Source organism: Neodiprion fabricii, chromosome 7 (genome assembly GCF_021155785.1).
Source record: "Neodiprion fabricii isolate iyNeoFabr1 chromosome 7, iyNeoFabr1.1, whole genome shotgun sequence".
Taxonomy (NCBI): Eukaryota; Metazoa; Arthropoda; class Insecta; order Hymenoptera; family Diprionidae; genus Neodiprion; species Neodiprion fabricii.
The window spans coordinates 3,764,202-3,786,829 of NC_060245.1; the positions used below are offsets into that span (position 1 = coordinate 3,764,202).

Genomic DNA, 22,628 nt, shown 5'->3' on the forward strand with positions numbered 1-22,628 from the left:
AAATTCTTCGAGATACCGTGAAAATAATCAACGTCGGTTTGGAAGATTCATTTGCAAATTAAATTAAGCTTTCTGATCGTGCCTCTTCCAGTTTTTTTTTTTTTTTTGAAAAAAATTCTCCGTCGATCGAAGCTTGCAGCAAAAACTCTACAATATTTAACATATCTGAGAATTCTTTCTTCCTTCTTTTTTTTTCTCTCTCGTACCCGTTTCACGAGTTTTGTGTTCTCCGATTATGGATCGATTGCACACAAATTTTTGAATTATAAACAAAAAGCACGATTTAAATTGACGCGAATATTCTTCGTGATTGATTATTCGACGATTTGATTATTCTCGAAATGCGCCCGTAGTTGAAAAAAAAAAAAAAAAATTCATACACTACGAACAACCACAAAGGATCTGAGAATTCATCCTCGATGAAACAACAAACGATTCTGAGACGATAAGAGAAACGAAAAAAAAAAACAAAAAATCAAATCGTAAATTTCGACGAAAGAGTTTGATTTCAGAGAATCTCACGGAAAAGTTTTCATTCGGAAGCAATAAGCAGACGCGTGTCTTTCTTTCATTCTTTTCTCCCTCTCTCTCTCTCTCTCTCTCTCTCTCTCTCTTCCTATCACTTATAGCGAGTATACATATATATATATATATGTAGGAGAAGGTAGATACGAGCTGGTAGTGAATAAGGAAGAAGAGGGTTTGACGTGATGATCCCGTAATAACGAGTCTATGGAGTCCCAATGGCCATTGAAATCGCGTTCGATCTACGACGACAAGACAGCAGCAGCAGCAGAAAAAGAAGAAGAAGAAGAAGAAGAAGAAATATAAGAAAGCGTAATAACACGGTGAGCAGCGGTCAGCTGTTTGTTTGTCAGAGATTTCAAAGTCAGGCTTAGAAGTTCTTCCTCTTCTTCTTCTTTTGTGACTTTGTCCAAATTGAATAACGCTGCGTCAAAAACGATTTCAAAAAATCACGAGACTCTCTAACAGGAAAAAAAAAAAAATTTTTTATCAAAAATCATTGCACAAAAACGGAGATGTCGATTAAAAATGACTTGAAAAAAATTCTGGGATACACTTAAGCTGTGATATTTCGTCTGATCAGATCTGTGATGAAATGAAATCGATGAAAGAAAAAGGAGACCGAGAAAGAAAAGAAGAAAAATTTATCGCAGAGTAAATTCAACGCCTGAACCAAAAAATAACGGGTCCCGATTCTAATTACCTTAAAAAATATGAAGTAATCTAAAACATCGATGAATATGGAGTTCATCGAGACTGCGGATGTCGAAATCGTTGATAATCGGTGATAACCGATAATATCGTAATAGTAGTAATAGGATAAACTCGTAATTAGTTCGTTTGAACACAACGAAAAGTGTATTTTTAAATAAGTTTACTACTTCGAAAAAAACAAACATTTATTTATTATTCTCAATACGCGCGCAATGTGCAAAAATAAAATATTTGCACGCCTTTTCGATCAAATGCCCGCAAAATATCGCAAATATATTCGTCACGTGACCAAAAATTTTCTCGCCATTCAACGCAGCTTATTTTCTTTTTTTTTTTCAATTTTCTTCTCCAAATTTTAGATACCAATTTTTCGAACAACATTGAATCCAAAATTGAATGTCATTCTCAGTAAAACACGTTGTGTTTTTTTTTTTTCACAAATTTCTGTTTCCAACGCATCAATGTTGCAGAATAATAATCGAGAGATTCGATGAAAATCAATCCGTTCTTTGGTATGTAAAAAGTATTCGCGCAAATCTTATCGAGTTGGTGTAATTTTTTCAACTACCGTTTGACGAGCTTTACCCGAAGATATAAAATTTCTTCCGTAATTTTAACGAAGCATTATTTTCTCAACGATTGAAAAATGTATGCCGTGATCCGAAAGGTTTCCGGTTTGCGTTGATTTGAGGGAAAAAAAGAACAAGTTGAACCAGTTAAACGTATAAACTGCCGAGCATTCCAAGAATACGAACGCGACGAATACAGCAAGAAATATGGAACCGACGTCTCGTATTATGAACCTGATTTTCTTCTTCCGATTTTTGTTACTTTATTTCAACCGTGTTTAAAGAGAATGTCTTGAAATCGCCGAGTGATTTATCGGCTTGAATATCCACCTCCCAGGGTTTCGCATCGCAGTTACAAGTCAGCTCTGCCTTTACGATGCGGTCTTCAACGTGGTTTGAAACAAAGGAACCGGATTCTCAGGATCATTACGAGTTATGAAAGAAGGATATAACAAGTTGTTTCACGAATAGAGCGATTACAAGGTTTGATAGGAACGATCAGAAGATCGGTCAATGAATTTTAAAACATTTCTAATGATTTAATTTACAACCTACAAAGGTATCAAAGCTAGAAGGTGAAACCGGATTTTACATACAACATGAAATGACTTTTGAATCAATTCGAGGAAACTTGATGAAAATTTCAAGCGTATTTCTGACGATTCGTATATATATTCAAATTCGATTAAAGTTATTCGAAGTGGAATTTAAGTTAGTTGAAGATGTTTGATCAAGGCATCGAATGAATATATGAGACTTCACATGGACTCGGATTACTTTAAGTGAACTTTGTGCGGGTTTTGAATAATAGTTCAAGCTTCTCAATGAATTTCAAATATTTCGAATCGTTCAAAAAGTCTCTGGATCGACTCGAAGTGAATTTTGAAACGTTTGAATGATCTGAGCCAATTCCACAACATGACTTTCAGGTGACTTTCAGACCATTCAACGTCTCGAATGAATTTTTGCAAGTTTCTATCTTGTTCCAAGAGATCGGACGGCGTTTTAAAAGTGTTCAAAAATGTAATGCTATCACCTCTCGAAGGAGCTCAGACTGCTGTGTAACAATTGGATGGTTTGAGAATGGAAAAGAGGATCACATCTTGCCCACCAACCATAAAAGATAAAATCGCAGGGTAGTAATGGAAAATAAGTAAAGGAAAAAAACTTCCCTCTCTTCGAGAATACTAGTAGTGAGTATAACAGATACTCATTGTCAGCGGTTGATACTTAACTTAAATCAGTTTGCGAAGTTTACTCTACTTTTTCAGTTAAACAAGGCATTTACGGTCAATTTATTCTTGCACGAGCGTTAAATTTTCGCAACAGTTGCGAGAAAATGTAGCAACAGTGATCGTAATGAGAAAGAATAGCAACGGATACTAGACTTTCCGGTAACATATAACTATATTTTTCGATTATGGTAAAAAATGAAAATAGTCAAGGACCGAGCGGTAACCGCAACTAAAAATTTCTCTCAGTCCACGTAGATTATCGGATGTAAGGCAGCTAGGTATCCACCATGAGGAGGAGGGTCGGTGGTGGTGGATATATTGGTAAAAGACCATTTAGTTTCCGATGTAGCGCCATTCCCCGAGAGTCAGTATAATAAGATTTTACCGCCAGAGTATTGCCGTAGGGCAAGATTTGCGATATATTATAGCCAACGCCTACGAAAACCCAGGGATTTTCAATTCCAGGTCAATCCAATACCTCCTCCTGCAGCCTCGAAACGCTATCGGGACGTAGTTAGGTTAGGTTCGACTGTATCTCATCTCCCCCCCCCCCCCCCCCCCCCAAAATATATCCTCTTTCTTTATATGCCCAGGACAGGGTGAATTTCTGACGCACCTACATCAAAAGGAATCGTCATCCCTCGTTCAATATCCTCGCGCAAGAGAACGAAAGAAAGAAAATAACAGAGGGGAATGATAAAACCTAGAACAGCAAGTTCTGAGAAACGGTGAAACGAAAGAAAGAAGACCGGTAAGAATTAGGACGAAATCGAACACCGAGCATTGACAAAGTGAAAATCTGCCAGGTGGATCCTTTCTTTTCCGTATATCGTACAAACTCTGATCTTACTTGTCGTGATCTCAAACATTTTTTTTCCTTCAGCTTTTCTAAAGCACCAAAGACTTGGTATAAAAATATATTTCTTTTCCGTTCACCTTTTCGAGAGCATGGAAAAAACATGTATCCGACTTGTCATAAATGTTTACAATGACGCGCGAAACATTTTCATTTGACTGAATTTATTAACGTTAAAGTGACGAAACGTAAGTGAAAAATACATTATCGCACAATTTTAGAATGACTTCAAAAAAGTAGACTTTCCAAAATAAGCGTATATTTAGTTTTTCATGGTTTAGTAAATTTCATACGTTTATCAATGTGCAAAGTAACCATAGTGATGTTCCTAAACATGCATCGTTACAGGTAACGTTACCAACTTCACTGACTTTGAAGGAGTAAGGCTTGCCAAAATAAGAGGATCCTTTCTTTCTTACAGTTTAATAAATTTCATCCATTTCTAAATCTGTAAGGTAACCATTTTTCCCGAACATGCACCGTCACAGGTAACGTAACCAGCTTCACCCTAATCGTTTTTCCACATTGGATCCCAAGTGCGTATCGGAATTGTTCAAGTGATCGGGCTGTGTCACCTGACCCAGTATGTGTGTGTGTGTGTGCGTGTCTGTGAGACTACGGTAAAATTTAATCTGGTCCTGATTACTGTTCGGTAACACGCGTGCGACCCGCGTACTCCAGTTGTCACTACGGATGCCATATCCGGTTGGTTGGGTATCTGGCACGGTTTAATTGACACAACCCCACGCAGAGCTTTCAAACACTGGAGTGCCTACTCAGCCTCATGGATTGTTAATGCATCGTTGATTTCCCGTGTCGATTAATGATCGTCTCATCAAGCAGGTTTATTAGATACGACGGTACGAACACCTCGACCCACATTCGACAGCCGCCTAAACTTTTCTCCGTCTGTTGTTTCCGCTTGTACTGTTTTACCATCCATCGGACTATTTTTTATTTTTATTTTTTATTATCATTCCATTTTTTTTTTCCTTCTTTTTAATTCTTTCTCTCTACCCTCGTTTCTCATTCTCTTTACCGGATCGAATAGTTTATACGGTATAATCATCGGATGGGTGTCTCCGTTGAAAGAGACACTCAGCGATAATTACTGAATAATTATTTAATCGTCGATTCCTGCTCCGTAGTGACAAAGAATAAATCAATACGTTTCACCATTCAGGATGGACAAAGTTTCAGATCAGAAGTGACAACCGGTCGAACTTCATACGAGCCAAGAGTTTGGATTCAAGTCACGTTAACTTCGCCAAGTTGCGCATCCAATTCATCAAATTTCAAGTTTGAAAGAAATTTATTTTGATTCACGCTTGACGAGTGACTTCAAGTCATTCGATTCCACCTCAAGATTCCGAAGCTCTTTCGAAATGACGAAGTGACTCGAAGTCCTGAAGTTAAATGATCTCGTCATTGACACTTGAAATTTAAATTCAGTAAACCGTGAATACGGCATATAAACAAATTCAGATATTGTAGATTCAACTTTATCAAGTATTCTAAAGATGCTATCTAGTAATGTTTTTGTTTTTTTTTTTTTATCTTAAGCGTTTCGACACATCAACGTTACCAACTTCAGGCTGGTAATACACGAGGTTACATAATTATTCGGTTAAATTTGAATCATTGTTCTTATCTCGCCTTTTCCCACGCCCGAACAGCCGCGTTCGATGGTTTTTCTTTTTCTTTCGTTGATACTTTTCCGAAAATTATCCCTTCCAGTTAATCAGCCACGCTGTGTAAGCAACACAGCAGCTCTGGATATATCCGGTATAATCGACTCACTTTCTTTCTTTAGCTTTACTTTCTGACAAGGTTTCAGACCTTTCGAGGGTATTGGCGCAGGGTAGCACCGATGGGGTAACAATCGACCTTATACCTGATGATAACAGTTCCACCATCAATCATTTTGCCAACGAACTGGGAAACGCTCGAAAGGTGCCGAGTGTGTATATATATATACTCGACCATGCGCCAACTCACCAAAGAATTTTCTATATTTTTTCAAACCCCTTTTTTTTAACCATTAAGCTTCCATCCATTCGCTTTTTTCCACAGAAAATTATCGCGATTTGATATCAATTTTCTTGAACAACTCTCGTATGCTTCCATCGACTAAAATCAAACTGTCCAATTTCATTAAAAACTTTCGTTTCTCTCCGACACATCGCCATTTGTACCACCGTTTATTGTACCGACTGTAGGTAACAAACGAAGGAGATGAAAAAAAAAAACAAAAACAAAGAGAAAGAAATTGAAGAACTGCCATTAATACCGCGTATGAGAAAAATTCAGTTAGTTTCTTTTCGACGATTCAAAATTTCACGAGAAACGTTGAAAATTCAACAAGTTTCGATTTTTCATATTTTTCGGATAACCGAGGCTACTCGAGCGGACGTTTAAACGTCGATGTAGAAATCGAGAGAGAGACGGAGAGAAAGAGAGGAGGAGAGGGAGGATGAAAAATCAATAAGTAAGTGAATAGAAAATACCCGAGAAATACCGTGCGACAGTGGCGATCGAGGAATGTTCGAAGGAAGGTTTTTACCCCTTCAATTCCCAGTCGGACTCTTACGCTGCCCGCTATCCCACAATTCGTTTTCCTGAATTTTCGAATCCCCCGAGTCTCGTCGCGCGGCACGCCGGTCGATTCTCTCGGCTTCGAAGGGTCGAATAGGGCGAAAAATACCGGGTATATAAATATCGGCCGAGGATGGTCCTAAATAGTCGAGACTGACCGAACAAATTTATCAACGGTCCGGAGAGATCGGCCGGATATAACAGCATCGTTTCGAAAAGGAGCGGCACTCAATTTTCCTGTGACAATGGAATCGATCGATCATATTTACACAACGTATTGCATCTGGATGAAATTTTTCGACTCAATTACTCGCTTATTTCGTATTTTGAACTTTAAGCAACTTGTACAACTTTGCATAATCAGGAACAGTCTTTTTATTAAAAATTAGGTACTTTGAATATGTATTTTAGCTACCTTTCCGTGGTAAGTGAAAATATTAATCACAGAGTATTTCAATTAACCAAATAGTAGGTAATAAACGAACAGAATCAATAACGATACGTGATCATTGTTTTACATAAATATGGGCCCGTTACGTCGACAAGTCTGAGAGCTTTCCGGCACTGCATCAACGCGGGATCGTTGATACGTTTTTAGTTGGCACTAAATCGAGAAGTTGGGTATGTTTCGTAGTTACATCACGACGGAAAGAGAGAAAAGAAAATCAATGGAAAGAAAAAAAAACGAAGGAAATCACATACATACATCCAAACTGTAGGTCTGTATAGTTTATCCGAAGATTGATTTCCTCTGATGTGAATGTAATCGCACCCGGCGAGCTTCGAGTCAGAGGAGGAGGTAGGGAGGGTAAATAATAATCTTTTAATAACTCTAAGTGATAGATGTATTTTCTGCAGGTTTGTACGTGATGTGTATTGTGGATCGGAGCCAAACGGCTTCGAGGATATCCATTTAGAATATAACCGTGATTTAGGTATCCAGGCTAGAAATGAATTTCAATGCCCCGCTAAGAGATTTCCAAGACTTTGAGTGAAAGCAGACTTTTCGTGTGAGACAAAAAAAAAAAGAAGTGTAGGAATAAAAAAAAAAAAATAATAATAATAATAATAATAACAATAACAATTTTTTGAAATATCGTATTGTAAGATTTTGTAGCTTTGAGAAAAATCGAAACAACCGTTGGTAATTAAAACTGAGGGGTGAATTGGGACGAGAATATATAGGAAACGTATCGTAGGATGAAAGAGGAAGAAGGAAAGGGATGAGGAGGTAGATAATGATCAAGAGAAAGTAATTTTCTCCCCTCGCCGTCAGCAGATCAGAGAGGCTCAGAGGCGAGACATCTTACGAAAAGGGCAGAACATCTAAGCCAGATTAATTAATTGGTTCGACAGTTATTTCCCGACAGATTAGGGGCTCTAGATTTCAGGAAGATGCGCGAACTTGCCGATAAGTACAGTCATAACTTTTTGTGTGCCGTTGCTTCAGCTTGGATTAAAATGAGCTTATCCATCGTCGCGTATTCCAAAAATAAAACAAAAAACAACAACACAAACCGAGGAAGGTAAGAAAGTTTTACTCACACTCGCGGTCAACGATGAGTCGGGAATAGATTCAGAGTCCAAGAAATCTTTGTAACTTACAATTAGTATTGGTTGGAATCGAGAACAGTCTTCTTACTGATCATTGGAAATAATGTCAATGCAAATTCTATTATATTCACAATAATCGAGAAACAAGATTTATTCATCGATTCAAATTCCGTTGGTCGGTTTGTGTTAAAGATAAAAAAAAGTCTTATTTTCATCAGCTGACATTTCAATTCGTACAAAAAAAAACGGTCCAATCCGATAAACCCTCATCTTTGGCACGTGGGATATGCCGAATAGTTTAAACCCAGTTCCGTACTTTCCCGGGCACTCTGATTTTGGAAAATGAGGTTGAAACGACGCGAACGCGAGACGATCAGAATGAATTTTCAATTAGTGTTCATACGAAGTTGCGAGGGAGGTTACGAAGGGTTAAGTCACAGAGAGAGAGTATAACGATTACGAAACTCTGACATCATTATATGTATACGATAGTACGATTGATACTAGCGGTAAGGCCAATTAGGGGGGGTGAGTTGGCAGAGGTAATTTAGAGATAACTACGTGATGATACGGTTCCTGCGTATAACGTATACCTGCGTCTCTGACGGTTGTTTGATACGCGGTAAAGCAGGGAGAGAAACGGAGCGAGGAAAGAGAGATCGCGAATTAAAGCGAAGGGACGCGAGGATGAACAATGTCTTTTGATGTTCCCACAGATACTCTCTCTCTCTCTCTCTCTCTCTCTCTCTCTCTCTCTCTCTGTTTGCCAGGCTGTATTGTCTAGTCTATTACGATGAACAGCTTGTTTAACCTTTGCCCCTCGAGCCATAGGAACGTGAATCTAAGTACCAGTGTTATGTACCCTCAGCACCTTCCATGTTTGTAACAATCGTTGAAATGTATTTGCTTGATTCGATAACGACGATTTTTCAACACTTCAATATACCGAATCATGCACTGAGAAAAATTTCATTTGTTACAGTAACTAGAAAAATTGAGTAAAACAGGTATCGTTAAAAAAAACTGTTTGAATATTGTTGGTATTATGAAATCATTGCCATCCTAATATTGGTTGAGAAGAATCTTTCACTCGTAACGTAGACGTTACGTGATGAAGTATCGACTACTCTCTAAATTGGGTTTCTTGCTTGATCGTTGTACTTTGCATTGGCACGAATTTCAGTGAATTTGGAACGTTATTCAGCCGGTGCGGATAAACTCGACTTCAAGGAATGTAGACTTGGATGAAAATTGGAAGGAATTTATCTGTCGACTTGAACAATTTTCCCATACCTGCTACATCTGGTCGATCGATATCTGTCTCAGTCCATCCATCCGGATAGACATTTTGCCAACTCCAGGTCTGCCGGATTACGGTAGGTGGGCGAAGGAAGAGGAGATGAGAACGAGGATGGGAATAGGGGTTGGGATTACATCGGGAGAAACCGGAGCGACCGAAAGATGGCAAAGCATAAAGTCCCCGTATCACGCGACATCCAATTTGTGATAGCGTTCTCAAATCGTACTCGTTTTATTGCGATACGAGGTTATATGGCTTGTGAGGTGTTCGGTTACGGATATATCTACATATACGAACGCAGACGTCGAAGTGAGAGAAAAGAAACGAACCTCGACCTCTTCAAGTTCGAATTCGCACATTCCTGCGAAATTGACGAAAAGGATTATCGTTCAAGTTTGCCAGGTTAATTTTCCCCGCCATGATAGTACAAAGTTCTTAATTGGCTGTTCCTAATTCGCATTAATTTCCAGATATCAAAGGCTGCCGAGGATGAGAGTGTTTCTTTGATGAGGAAACGCTGCTTCAAAGATTCGAGGAACACTTCCACTACCACCCACGGGATGAATATTGCAGGTAGGGTAGGTAGTTCGCAAATCTGTAGGTAGGTGCTGGAAGCTGAGTAAGTGGAGGTGAAAATGGTACTGAAAGGGAAGTAATAACTCCGGTAGAGCTAAACGGTGTGCAAATATTGTTCTAAACGTTCCGCGGTTTGCGTAAGTGTTCCAAGGCACATCGTTGATGGTGTCGAACGCGTGTAAGAGGGATAAGAATTGACTAACACCGAGTTGTTCGTTAGTGGAGAGTTCGTGTTTGCGCGTTAATTAAAGAGCGCTCGAAGCCGTTGAGTGGCCGGTTAGTAGAGTAGGGCCGAGGTTTGAAGGAGCTAGAAAATCTATGCCAGGAGCACCAATACATGTTATACACCAGTTCCAACGTGGCGGCTGGCAAGAGGTCGGGTGAAGTGGATACCTTATTAAATTCCTTGCACCGTCGACGTAGGTACGCGTAATTGCAAAATTTATTTTCGCGCTAGGATCAAGAATTCTGCTGGTGGTGATGGTGGTGGTGGTGGTGGTGGTACTTCGTCTGCACGAGGTACAAGCTTGAGAGGGTGAAGTGGTTGGGTATCCGCATTATTCGCCCGGCTAATCGTGGCCTGAAGTTTCTTCGACGGTTATAAACAGCTTCGAAATACTTTCGAACAAAACTGGAATGGCTGCCCCGCCAGGTTTAGCCGAGCTCAACATTGCCCTGTACCTAACATGGATGTGGAGAAGGAGGAGCAGGAGGAGGAGGAGGAAGAGGAGGATGATGGAGAGAAAAAGACGAAGGCGAGGAAAAGCTCGAGGAGCAACGGTGACGCTGACAAAGGTTGGAGAACGAGGAAGGAATCTTCAATCTCCAGCTCGAAGCGAGGATATTAATTGGAATTTATCGTACTTGGAATGAGCCCGGAGTCATGAGGTGTACTTGGAATGTCTAAATTGCAATTTTTGACTCCCGGAACTTCTGTTTTTCCCCTTCGCTAACGTTTAGCATCGTCAAAATAATGTCTTCAGGATCTTTCATCCCGATTTCCGAGTGTGATAAAAACGATAACTGGTCTCAGCTTGAAAGGATCAAAATCAGAATATTCTTCATGGTCTCATTTTTTCACTTACAACCACCTGAATGAAAAACCAATCTTATGGTTGATGTAACAGGATCGGTAAATTATTTTCAAGTTGCAAATTGCAAGATCACGTTTAAAGAAAACCTTGATGTAGTTTTTGGAATGTCTTTCTATCTATTATCTCACTATTTCCAACACTATTTCCCAACCAGACTATGAATTTCTGAATTTACTGTTTACTGAATTTCATTAAATTCCAGTTTTCCTTCAGCATGATTCGTTACGACAACGTAACCAGCTTCAATATGATTGATTTTCATCGGGATCATAAAGCCTGAGGATCCGGAAGTTTCCGCTTCGCAAGTATCTCATAACAAGCGACTGACTAGATTGTCCCCGAGAATAAAATACGGTGAACGTTGCGACACGTTTAATCGTACCGAGAGTCTCGGTTTTCTCTCATCAAAGCTTTTCGCCCGGTTTGCATAAGGTTGAATACCGTCTGTACCACGGAGTTGGTCGGTGACTTTGGTGGTGGTATAAAAGTTTGAAATCCCCTCAATTGGCCCGAAAGTTCATCCAAGCATCATCGCCCGTGAAACGGATCTTCGCACCACATTTTCCTTCCGGTCTAAGGTGTATGTTCTGCTCTTTTTCCCTCCTTAATATGTTTTTCCTCTTTCCTCACTCCATCTCTCACTTTTGGCTTTGATACTTTTACTCCGCTCCGCCGAGGCATCTCTCCATTTTGCTGATAAGAATTTAGCCTAGCGAGAAAAGCCCACGCGCGGTTTCCGATCCTTGAAAGGATCTCATCCTTCTTTCTACACAGTGCCGTGATATCGATTCTCGATTTCAAACCTCACCGAGCTGTCGGTGAAAACTTTATTATACCCAGACTTATTATATGTGCGACTTCCCCGTCTGCTTCAAACTTTGAATAATATTGCCGGTAAGTCAAGTGCCTGCAACAAATTCCAGGACTGCGGCATCGCGGAAGTGAAAGAACTGCATTGTTGTTGATTGAACTTATCGAGGCTAGGAATTATCCTTTGTAAGAAGTAAGCAGTGAATAATTTCTTTTTCAAACTATTTCTTCTTTCACTTACTTGGATCCTACCTTTCCATTCTGTACCTATCATCGGTATAGAAGGTATCTACCAAGTGCTTCAGGGAAAAGAGAGAGACAGAGAGAAAGAGAGAGTTGAAGCGAGCAATTTGCAATGCTGAATCGAAAAGTTTTCGCACCAAGTGATGTCGATGAAAGCGAAATACCTAATAAAATAATTGCATTCTACTTCCCTTAAACTCCTCTCGCTGGAAGCTCTTCTGCTATCGCCGCAACCCTGCAGAGAGAAACTCTGCAGGCCACCGCACAATTTCTTCAGATATACCCGCCAACCCAACGAATTGAGTTATTCAACTCCAATTTCATTCCATCCAGGCAAAAACTTTTCACCTACCATACCTTCGCCCGACTTTTACCTCCACCACCACCACCACCATCACCACTACCAACTACCACCATACATGTGATTTAACGCCGGTACGACGCTTCTCCTCTTTCTTATACATCCGCAGTCCCTTTTCATCGGCTGCTTTTTTCGTCGTCTCGTTGTTTTTCATTTTTATTTCCACTCGTTCGCTTTACATCCACGTTCCGCGGTATTCCTACTTTATTACGGACATTTAGAGAACAAGGAAAACTACAAAGTCCCTTATCGATAAGCTCGAAATGTTCTCGAACTTCACGTGACAATACTGTGAAATTTTTCAAAGACATCTACGAAATATCGTTATTTTTTACAAATTTAATTCTGGACAAGATTATTCAAAAGATCCTGACGAGAAACCTGAAAATTTTCAACCCTACCGTTTCCTTATTACTTTTTCAACTGAAACTACTTATTTTTACATCGTACATGCATCATTGTAACAAACTTAAAATTCTAGCCCATGAATCATTGATAGAACCACCAAGCCTGTTCAGATCCTTGCAAGCTGGCTGAAGCCCTGATAAGCCCCCAGTAAATCCTTGTTATTCTTAATATTGCGATTTCACAAAATCGTAGTAATAGTCTCCCAATAGTTTGAATGTTCCGATTCTGATCACTAATCTCTAAACAACACCCAACTATATTCCACGTTTTTGAAAAATTTACAAAAACTTTTTACAATTGCAATGTAATTAAAATGGCCATAAACATTTACTTCTGCTAAGGTCCAATGAAAACTCAACGAAGCTTTGATCATGATCTGACAGAGAGAAACTACTTTGTAAGCCACATTTAGAATCCTCGACGGTTTGCACGATGGAACAAACGTTACCACAAACCACCAGAGTGAGTAAATCGATATTTTCTTCATCAGAACATTTGTTCAACGAATCAAAGTTCCCTACTACCGTAGCTTTCGCCCCGAAGCGGTAATAATTCTGGGGAAAATTGTTGAGTTCTCTGAAAGTAGTAGCGCCTAAGCTGCGGTATATGAGGTTGAAACAAGGAGTTTGCGGTTCTCGTTTACGGTAGAGTAAATAGTCCTGTTTGTACGCAGAATGTATCCTCCACACGTTACACATATTCCACATGGCAATATGTGTGCGTATGCTTGAGTAATTACGATGAACGCGAATCACTGTTTACTTTGATCGGAGTTTAAGTGAGCTTGCAGGCAGATTGATCGTTTTTACTTTCGGCATCTTTCTCCCGCAACGAGTAAAAAAAAAAAAAAAAAAAATAAACGACCACCCAGCTGCGAAGGATCAAACGAAAAACTTGGGAATCCCACGCAGTTTAGCCAAAGTGGGAGATCCTTACACACATCCACGAACCACGCAAAGCATAGACGGCCGACTCTGGCCTCTGTTGAAGCGATCGCAGCGCCGCGCCGCGGTCAAAAGCATAAATCTCGGAATCGTTAGATCGACGATTGCGCCGTTCGGTAACCAAATGCGGATAAATTGTGAACTAAACGCGTGGGCGAGTTCACTGATACTGGGAATAATGATAAACCGAATGAGCTTTCTCTCTCTCTCTCCTTTGCATTGTCTCTCTTTCTCAATCTCTCTCTCTCTCTCTCTTTAGCTCGCTTCGCATACAGCGGTAAAAATTTCCCTCCGGAATCAGTCGTCCACATTTTAATCACGAATTTCTACTTCTGCCCCAGACTCCGAACCACCATCTCCACCCCCCTCCACATTTACTTCCATCCCCATCAACCCCACCATATGGAACGCCCCCTTACTCATACCCACGCGAATTATTATAACGTGTTCCGTTTCCACGACGTTTTAATCTCTATCTTCTACCCCGCTCTTCTACCTCCCCCTTCATCCCCAACAGACCGTGCCTCAACGGCTTGTTTCGTTATTCTAAACCACCGGAATGTGAATAATCGCTCTTGGTCCTATATTTTACTTATCGCAAACGGAGTTTGTCCAGATTCTTTTTCATTTTGGTTTTTTCGTCGTTTTTTGTTCCGTTTTTTTTTTTTTTTTTTTTTATTCTTCTTCTTTTTCTTTTACTGCTGTACACACTTTCGCTGAAGCGACGGTTAACGGAATTCATGCATATATTGCGCCGAGATTAATTAATGCCGTGTATTTTCTCAGGCTTATTATCTTAGACTCAAAATGATTGTATGAATAAGTAAATTCTGTTTAACGATTTTTTTTTTCCATCTCTTCTCTTCTGACACCGTTCTTAATTATTGTTATCTTGAATTATATTAAATTAAATATAATGAAACTTTGTGGTGGATAAAAGAGAGAAAAAAAAAAGAAAAAAATAAACAAAAGTAAAACATTTGTTAGCACATTTATTTAAGATCAACATATATACTAAAATACTATAATAACGAAAAGTAAAAATTTTTCTTCAACAATTAGGTGCATGCTCGGATATTATTGAATTTTCATGCGCAGTTGAAAATTAATAATCTTCTGTCATTCCTTCATATTCCGATCAATATCGCACAGGAATTGCAGATGCTTATATTACACAAGAAGAATGTAATAGAGTAATTTTTATTCCTCTCAGCCATCTGGCGTACTCTCGTTCCATTTCTTATGATTTCAAATATCCGTTATAATTGATCGATGTAATAAAAGTTTCACAGTGAAACTTACCGACGCATCTTAAATTTTACGACCAGCAGCCCAGCTGCGTGCCGATGATTTGTTTGTTATTGGTACAGAGCCGTATTTTTAATTTTCATCTTTACTATCGATCGTTATTGGCGATAATTACCGATACTTCAAACATGCTATTTCGGGCCATTTCGTTCCTCGCATTCGCTCCAAGTGTATTTGTTTATCCTCCACAGCATGCGGTCATCCAAATCGATCGCATTTCACTCGCAAGAAATGTTCACCATTCGACTACATCCACCAATCACAACGAACACGTCTGACTATAAATCTCTTTTTTCCCTTTTTCTTTCTTTTTTCCGTTTTCATCTATCAAATAGCAATGAAAATTTAGCTCCTAATTATTTACACTCCGTTAATGCGATTGCTTGGTGACAAAAAAAAAAAAAAACTGTGAAATCTACCGGTGAAAAAGAATCCAACATTTTCTTTCAAAGACTTTGAAGCGGTATCTAACCATGCCAAGTTTGAAACTTTTTACTCAAAGATCGAAATCATTCGTCCCGCTTTGTTTCGATCCGTCAATTAACTGATTACTTTTTCCTTTCTCATCGGGTGTCGATCCAATTTGTGAAAGATCAATTGGCGGAATTGAAAATCTCCGAATACATCGTCAATCTATTGTTTCTGTACAACGTGTTAGGTTGTTGAAACTTGACGAACCTTGAATCCGAGATGTGATGAAAGAGTTTGGACAAATGAGAGAAAAGTATAAAGCTGGAAAAGACGAGAGAGTAACCACACTTGAGAATCATGTGATGAAGATAAATAGACTGAAAATAAATATCAGTGGGTAATAAACTTAGCTCTTCACACGCCAGAAACACTGATTTCGTGTTATTTTAGGGTTCCTAAGAGCAATTCGTTTCACTGAAACGCGATGGTTGCGAGTGAAAGCGGGAAGAATAAAATAAGAAACAGAAATCAACCGATAAACGTAAAGTGTTGAAAAATTTATCGGAAAATTATCGATTAACCGTGAAATTGATTTTCATGACAATTATCTATTTGGTCAAATATTCAAATTTGATACACGCGTTGAAGCACGAAGTAAAAGTTAATATAATCCAATACAATCAAATGTGTATGAACTTTATTTTCTCCGTTGTAGTTGAGAAGTTTTGGTTGCTACCTATATCAAACAGATTTTTTTAACCCCCGAAGTTCGCGTTCTACAATAATTCGAATCGAAGTAAAATTACCGATTTCTTTAACTTCTTGACGAGAAGAAAAAATCAAAGCAGGTTTAAAACTTGTATCAAAAAGGGTTTTGAAATCGCTGTGCAAAAAATGGTAACAAATTGAATAAAATACCAGACAAGGTTGGCGATGATTTCGGGGGTTGAAATTTGAAATATTACAAAGCTACTCTGCATTTCTTTCGTTCATTTGTATCACCTCAAAAATTCCTGAGCGTAAGTAAAGCAGTGCAAAGTGAATTGGTAAATAAGTTTAAAAAAAACCAGAAACCGGGGGAAAAAATCCGACGCATGAAAAGTCGATGCAAGCTGCTCTTGTAACTGCCCTGAAACGGAGAGTAAATCGCTGAGCAACGCGCCCTTTTCGTTTTAGGGTGCGAATCGGGAATCAGGGGTACCAAAAGAAGAACGGATAGAAGGGAGGGGATGTAAACGGCGCTATTCGAGACGCCGCAACTGCTCCCCAAACGCCCAGAGGTTGCGGATTATATCCTCGAAAAAATCCTACCTAATCACTCTTGAATACCGTACTGCTTTCGAGGAATGGAAACGACTAAGTTCAAACCCCGCCCCTTTTGCAGAATGGTTATAAAGGGTTAGAAATAACCGAGCGGAGATATTTTTTTTTCGCTTATGTTAACTGGATTTCACAGTTTGACGCACGATTTTCATTTCAAAAACATCATTCAACGCAATTAGTCAATTTCGTCCGCAGGACTGTTTTGAAATTTTTGAGTATAGTTAAATCGAGTAAACAAAATTTTGAGCAAGAGGTGAAAATGTAAAAAGATTATTTAAACCTGGAGAATGAAAATATAGAAAAGTCAAAGTCTCGGAATCGTTGGAATTCTGCTATATTCTTACTTATTTTTGATGATTCTATGTTGTTCTACATTTTGATTTATCTACACTTCGACTTTTGTGCAAATTCGATGATTTGAATCCTCTGTTTTCTAATATTTCTATATTTTCAGCCGTACCCATATTTTAGTAAAAAAAAAAAAAAAACCAAACTCAAAGGGCTCAATACTATTAAAAATAACGATATTTTTACAACGATCGAAAATAATAATTGTAACAATTCATAGTTCGATATACAATTTCTAAGGAATCTAAGATTTGTAAATTTCGACAGTAAATGAAATGTTTAATTAATTTTAGAATTCTATAAAATCTACCAAAATTTGAATTAAAAGAACAAATCCGAGAAAATTAAAATACCGTCTAAAACAATCGACGATCGTTGGATTTCCATAAGCTTTTTAACGTCATCGTGATCTGTTATCTCCTTTTTTTTCTGGTGCAACGGTTTATTTTATCAGTAAAAACGTTGGCATGGTTATTCGAAAACTGGATAAACAGACGTGAATATATGCGAGGCGTGTAAAAACGGATGCTCACATATGTTGCGCTACATAGAAAAGCAAGCAGGCTGGCTGCGCAGAGTTAAAGCATCGGAACGTTGTTCTTGAGCCGTAAAAAGAGAGAGAACAAAACGTAAAAAAAAAAAAGGCAAAAAGAAAACAAGACAAGGGAACGACAACATCGCAGCATTTTTCTTCCGAAAGAGAGAGGACAGCGGACATTGAAAAGACAAAAAAAAACAAAAAAAAAAACACGGTAGCTGCAAGCATCAGCAATCCGGCAGATAAAAATCCCTCTTTTGTTATCAGCTGCGCCTCTTTTCTGCGCACTTTTCCTCGACGATTAAACGCCTGACGCATTTTAAACGTCGATGATAAAAAAAAAAAAAAAAATTCCTACCAAACGGTGAGACTTGGCGGATAATCAGCTCGAGAACGAAACGCAAAACCAGCTGGCCAATCGTTCTTTCTTCGACGTGAAGAGAGAGATTTCGTTCAACAGCTAGTCGCTCCGCTGGAGAGCCGCAAGCTCGGACCGTATTTTAGAAATTTCCTTAATCGGATTTCAAGATTTACTCGAGGCAACTGGTGAATGCTCAAAGCTCAACGCTTTGCGAGTATATTTACTCAGCTATATACTTATAAATTATCTCTAGCTCTTCTCGATGCTACCGACAAACAAGTCGAGCTTTCGTTCTAAAAGTCTGCGGACCGTTCCTAGATCCAGCCTAATGGTTACCAGTCTCTCTCTCCCCGTCAAAATGATGTTTGAACACTTCCAGAGCGTTTAAAAAGTCTTAATTGTATGTGAAAATGAAAGGACACCGCAGGATCCGTATGGAAATTGGCTGTATTTTCGGTATGTTATAGCACGTATCCTCCCGATGAAAATATCTCACAAACACGAGTCCCAAAAATCAGTATTTTCCGAGATACAGGCTTCGGAAGAAGGGTGCACAAATTTTTTGATGTCTATGGATTTCGTGATTTTCACGAATTATAAAGCTTTAAGGGGACTTGAAATAAAACGATTCGCTCAAAAAACTGCACGAATGAGAAGAGAAGAAAATAAAATACTTTCAAACTATTGATCGATAGATAAGAGTCTAAGAAAATCTATAAAATCTAGAAAAATATATCAAATCAAAAGCATGAGGGCAACGAAAATGAATCCGTAGGAAAAAGTTTGATTGTTTCGTCGTGAGCTGTTTTAACACAGATTATCGATTCTAAAAACAATTCAAGGCTGTGTCTTGTCAAGTTTTTCTATCGATACTTTTTTCTAACCTGACTGTACACTACGTAAATCCTTACAAAACCGTGACTAAAGCGGCATCGATATAACGAAGTCAATGCTCCCGACTCTTAATTCCAGTCTGTGAATTCGTCAAGCAATTGAGTGTAACCGAAAAGTATGTGAAGTGAATCGAGCCTGAGATGTGGTTGAGAATATTCATCTCACAATGTCGACAATAATCACATCATGAAGTATCATCAAACACGGAGTTAAAAGGGTTCTGAAACTTTTCAATAACTCAAGTGCGGATATTGTGTCACAGGGTTAAGAGTTGAGGAAGGTGTGTATGGATAATTCCATGCGAATCCAACCAACGTCTGATCCTCACCGTTTTTTATTTTCTTCGAAATTTTTTCAGTCATCATCCCAACGATGAAACAGTGCTCTGAATTTTTTTCAGATTTTTCATTCAACTGGTTAATGATTTATAAATATTAAACGTGATTTTGAAAAGAAACTTTCGTAAAATTATCAAAACATTCTCGTACACTCGATTGTTTTTTCTTTTCCAAACATTTCAGGATGGGCTGATCATTTTTCGATTTATTTTTTTTCTTTTCCAACGCAAGCATTGTTTAAACGATTATTTAGAACATTCCTGGATCGGTTTCATTATGAAATTGATTTAAAAAAAAAATTGAAAGTGCCAAGAAACAAAAAAGATGCCCGCAATAATGAAACCGGTCTAGAAATGTTCTAAACGAAAAATAGAAGTTGTGATAATTTTGTCGGGAATTTTCAGACCCTTTAAACAATGTTTTAGTTGATAAGAAAATTTAAAGTGCTAATAAAAATGGAAAAAGAAATCGGCCCGGTATTGAAATGATTGGAATAGAAAATACAGCCTCTGAGAATTTATTGAGAATTTTAAGCAAGGTCCTTTCTAAAATCACTTTAAATGTTTATAAATAATTGAGCGGTTTAGTAAAAAAAACTGAAAAATTTCAGGGAACTGTTTCAGAGGTCGGACAATTGCAGAAATTTTTTTAAACAAAATCAGAAATAGTGAGGGTCAGATGTTGGTATGATTCATATGGAATCTCCCATATTCATTATAATACCTATAAAATGCCACAGTAGAATAAGTACAACTCGAACATACTCGACATCGATGAATCTGACAAGTTCACTGCATGTGTGATTGTGTAATGACACAGATAACCGCGGTGATCAATTGAGCGTGTAATCATCGGTCAAGGGGCATGGCTATGGGATATGTGTACACCATATAAATTTCGTATGCGTATTTGAATACGTTAAATGTATATACATGGGGGGTTCAACGTCAAATCGAACGAAAGAACGAGATTTTTGTTGTTTTCGCCCTTTTACTCACTTGAAGTTGGTATCGAAAGCATCAGAACTGAATTTTTTCAGATCTTCTTGACCACGAATTTTCTCACCACAGCTAGTCGAAATATCAACTTTAGACGATTTCTCATTTCCTCAAGTCAACGTAGCTTGAAATTTAGATGACATGCGAAAAAAGTTTCTATACGAAAGGTTTGCATCTTTGTATGAAATTTCTAAGAACAATTTCGAGCGATCTTACATGCCCCGTTAAAGTACAGTTTTGACGAGACATCCTGTAAAATCTTCCGTAGCAAAACAGTGCTCGGAATCTAATTGGCTGAAATTTTTACACAGCGTGTCTTTTTCAACGCCAAAGATCGTCTACAAGTTTCGTAGTGAGCGGAAAAGCAGTTCGAAAATCACGAGCAACAGCGTACACGGAACTGCGACATTTCTCATCCACACGCGGCACAACGCGGCGGTGCGAACGGTAAAAGTTATACAGTCGGTGTTTCGATACGCAAAGAATCGTCGAATTCTTACCTTGGATGAGTCTGCTTCGGAATTCACACGTCGTGTCGGGAATCTTGATAAACGACCGGCCGAAGAAAACGAATCTTGATAAACGACAAGCCGCAGTAAACTCCTCGAGAAAAAGTCGACAATCGAGATTATAAACAAGACGCGTAACAATTGAAGATCGCGCTCGAGCGCGCAGCAGCGCCACGCGGAGGGCAAGCGAACTGCTCGCGGCGGCGTCAAGTTTGAACCGAATTCTCGCCGCTGCGTGAATATTCCTTGATATATCTTCCGAACAACTTCACCGTACACTGTGAAGTTTGCTGAAAACCTTTCGCATCGACGAAGGCACGCTGTGTGTAAATTGTAGCCCATTCGATTCCGGCACTTTTCGGTTACGAATATCTTGCGCGCATTTTGTATAAAAACTACACTGAAACGGGGTATCAAAAATCCGAAAAAAATACTCTCGAGAAGTTCGCGAGAGAATCTAAAATTTTCGCGAAGAAACTTTTTCCACGCGTCGTTCAGGTTTCAAGCTACGTAGGCGCGAAAAATCAAAACATTGTTGAAATCAATTTATTCGATGAGTTCTCGTGAAGAAATCATTTGTCGAAAAAATTTGACAAAATTCAAAGTTCATCCTTTCGATATGTACTTGATTGCGTGAAAAGGCAATTAGATTAAAATGGTTCGGGGAAACCGACCGCTTGAGTTGACGTGAAATACCCCGTATACACATATATGTATATATTAGGGTGTGAAGGTCAACGAAGTTGAAACTGACCTTGTCCTCGGACGCTCGTTAAAGCTGCTGCTGTAATCAGTACCGTCTGCACCACCAAGCACCTCATATTGGTTCCTTTTCTTCGATCGTTCACAGCTTTGTCACCTATTTTTATCACTCTATACCAACGTATATCACCACATTAAATTTTTAACTCAAGCTCTGTGCTTGATATCTTGGTTTCTGGTATTTAATTTTAATCCCTTTTTTTCTAACACTTTTTTTACGGTATACTTTGACTTTGATTCGTTGTGTTTTTTTTACACGAGTCGAACGCGAAAAGCTCGCGGCTGTTTTTAATATTTGGCTCTGGATCGATCGATGATATTTATTTTCAAACTCAGCGTCGACGTCGCTGATGAAGGTGGTTTAAAGCACGATATTCACTCATCGTGTTTACGACATGTGTTTTGGATTATTTATTATACGCCCCTTGTTGATTTCACTTCTTGTTTATTAATCCTGTAATTTTTCAATATTTTTATACTCTTGCCGATGGAAATATTATGACTTTGGTTAGGAATTAGGAGAAACGATGAATCAGAGATTTTGAGAATCTAAAATAGCAGAAAAACAGACCTGATGCTAAATGTTAAAAGATTTCCAAAAAGTTACAACCATTGACTGTCAAACCGGCGGGAAAAATGTCAATAACCGATTTTCGCTCACAACATAATTCGATATTTTTCTGTGACAAAAATCGCCATCATCGCAAAATGTTCCAGTTCAAATACTGTGGAAGAGATGGTGTAGAAATTTTTGATGCGTTAAAAATAAATTCAAAAATAAAACCTAAGAAGCTTCTGCATATTCTAAAAAAAAAAAAAAAAACAAAACCGACACACGCTGAACCATCTATCCTCAATTTTCTAGCTTCGCCACTTCCGGTGAGATTTTACTTTACTCTCGGTAAATTGTTTACACAAGCGTCGTTTTTTGCAACGAATTGTTTTCGATCGCTTTGATTATATCTTCGCTTCGGACGGAATCAAAAAGATGCATGTAAAAAAAAATTTGAAGAAGAAAAAAAAAAAAAAAATTGAAGAAAAACCGCGGTGCGAA

The 22,628-nt window shown here is 38.6% G+C and overlaps 1 protein-coding gene across 1 annotated transcript in view; it reads right to left on the minus strand.

Moving 5' to 3' along the window:
* LOC124186440 (synaptogenesis protein syg-2-like) overlaps positions 1–22,628 on the minus strand; it is a 222,259-nt gene that overhangs the window by 193,887 nt on the left and 5,744 nt on the right. The window contains exon 3 of the mRNA XM_046578176.1: positions 21,567–22,028. Within this exon, the coding sequence (XP_046434132.1) occupies positions 21,567–21,633 (67 nt within the window). The 5' untranslated portion in view covers positions 21,634–22,028. The remainder of the gene's footprint in view (positions 1–21,566; positions 22,029–22,628) is intronic.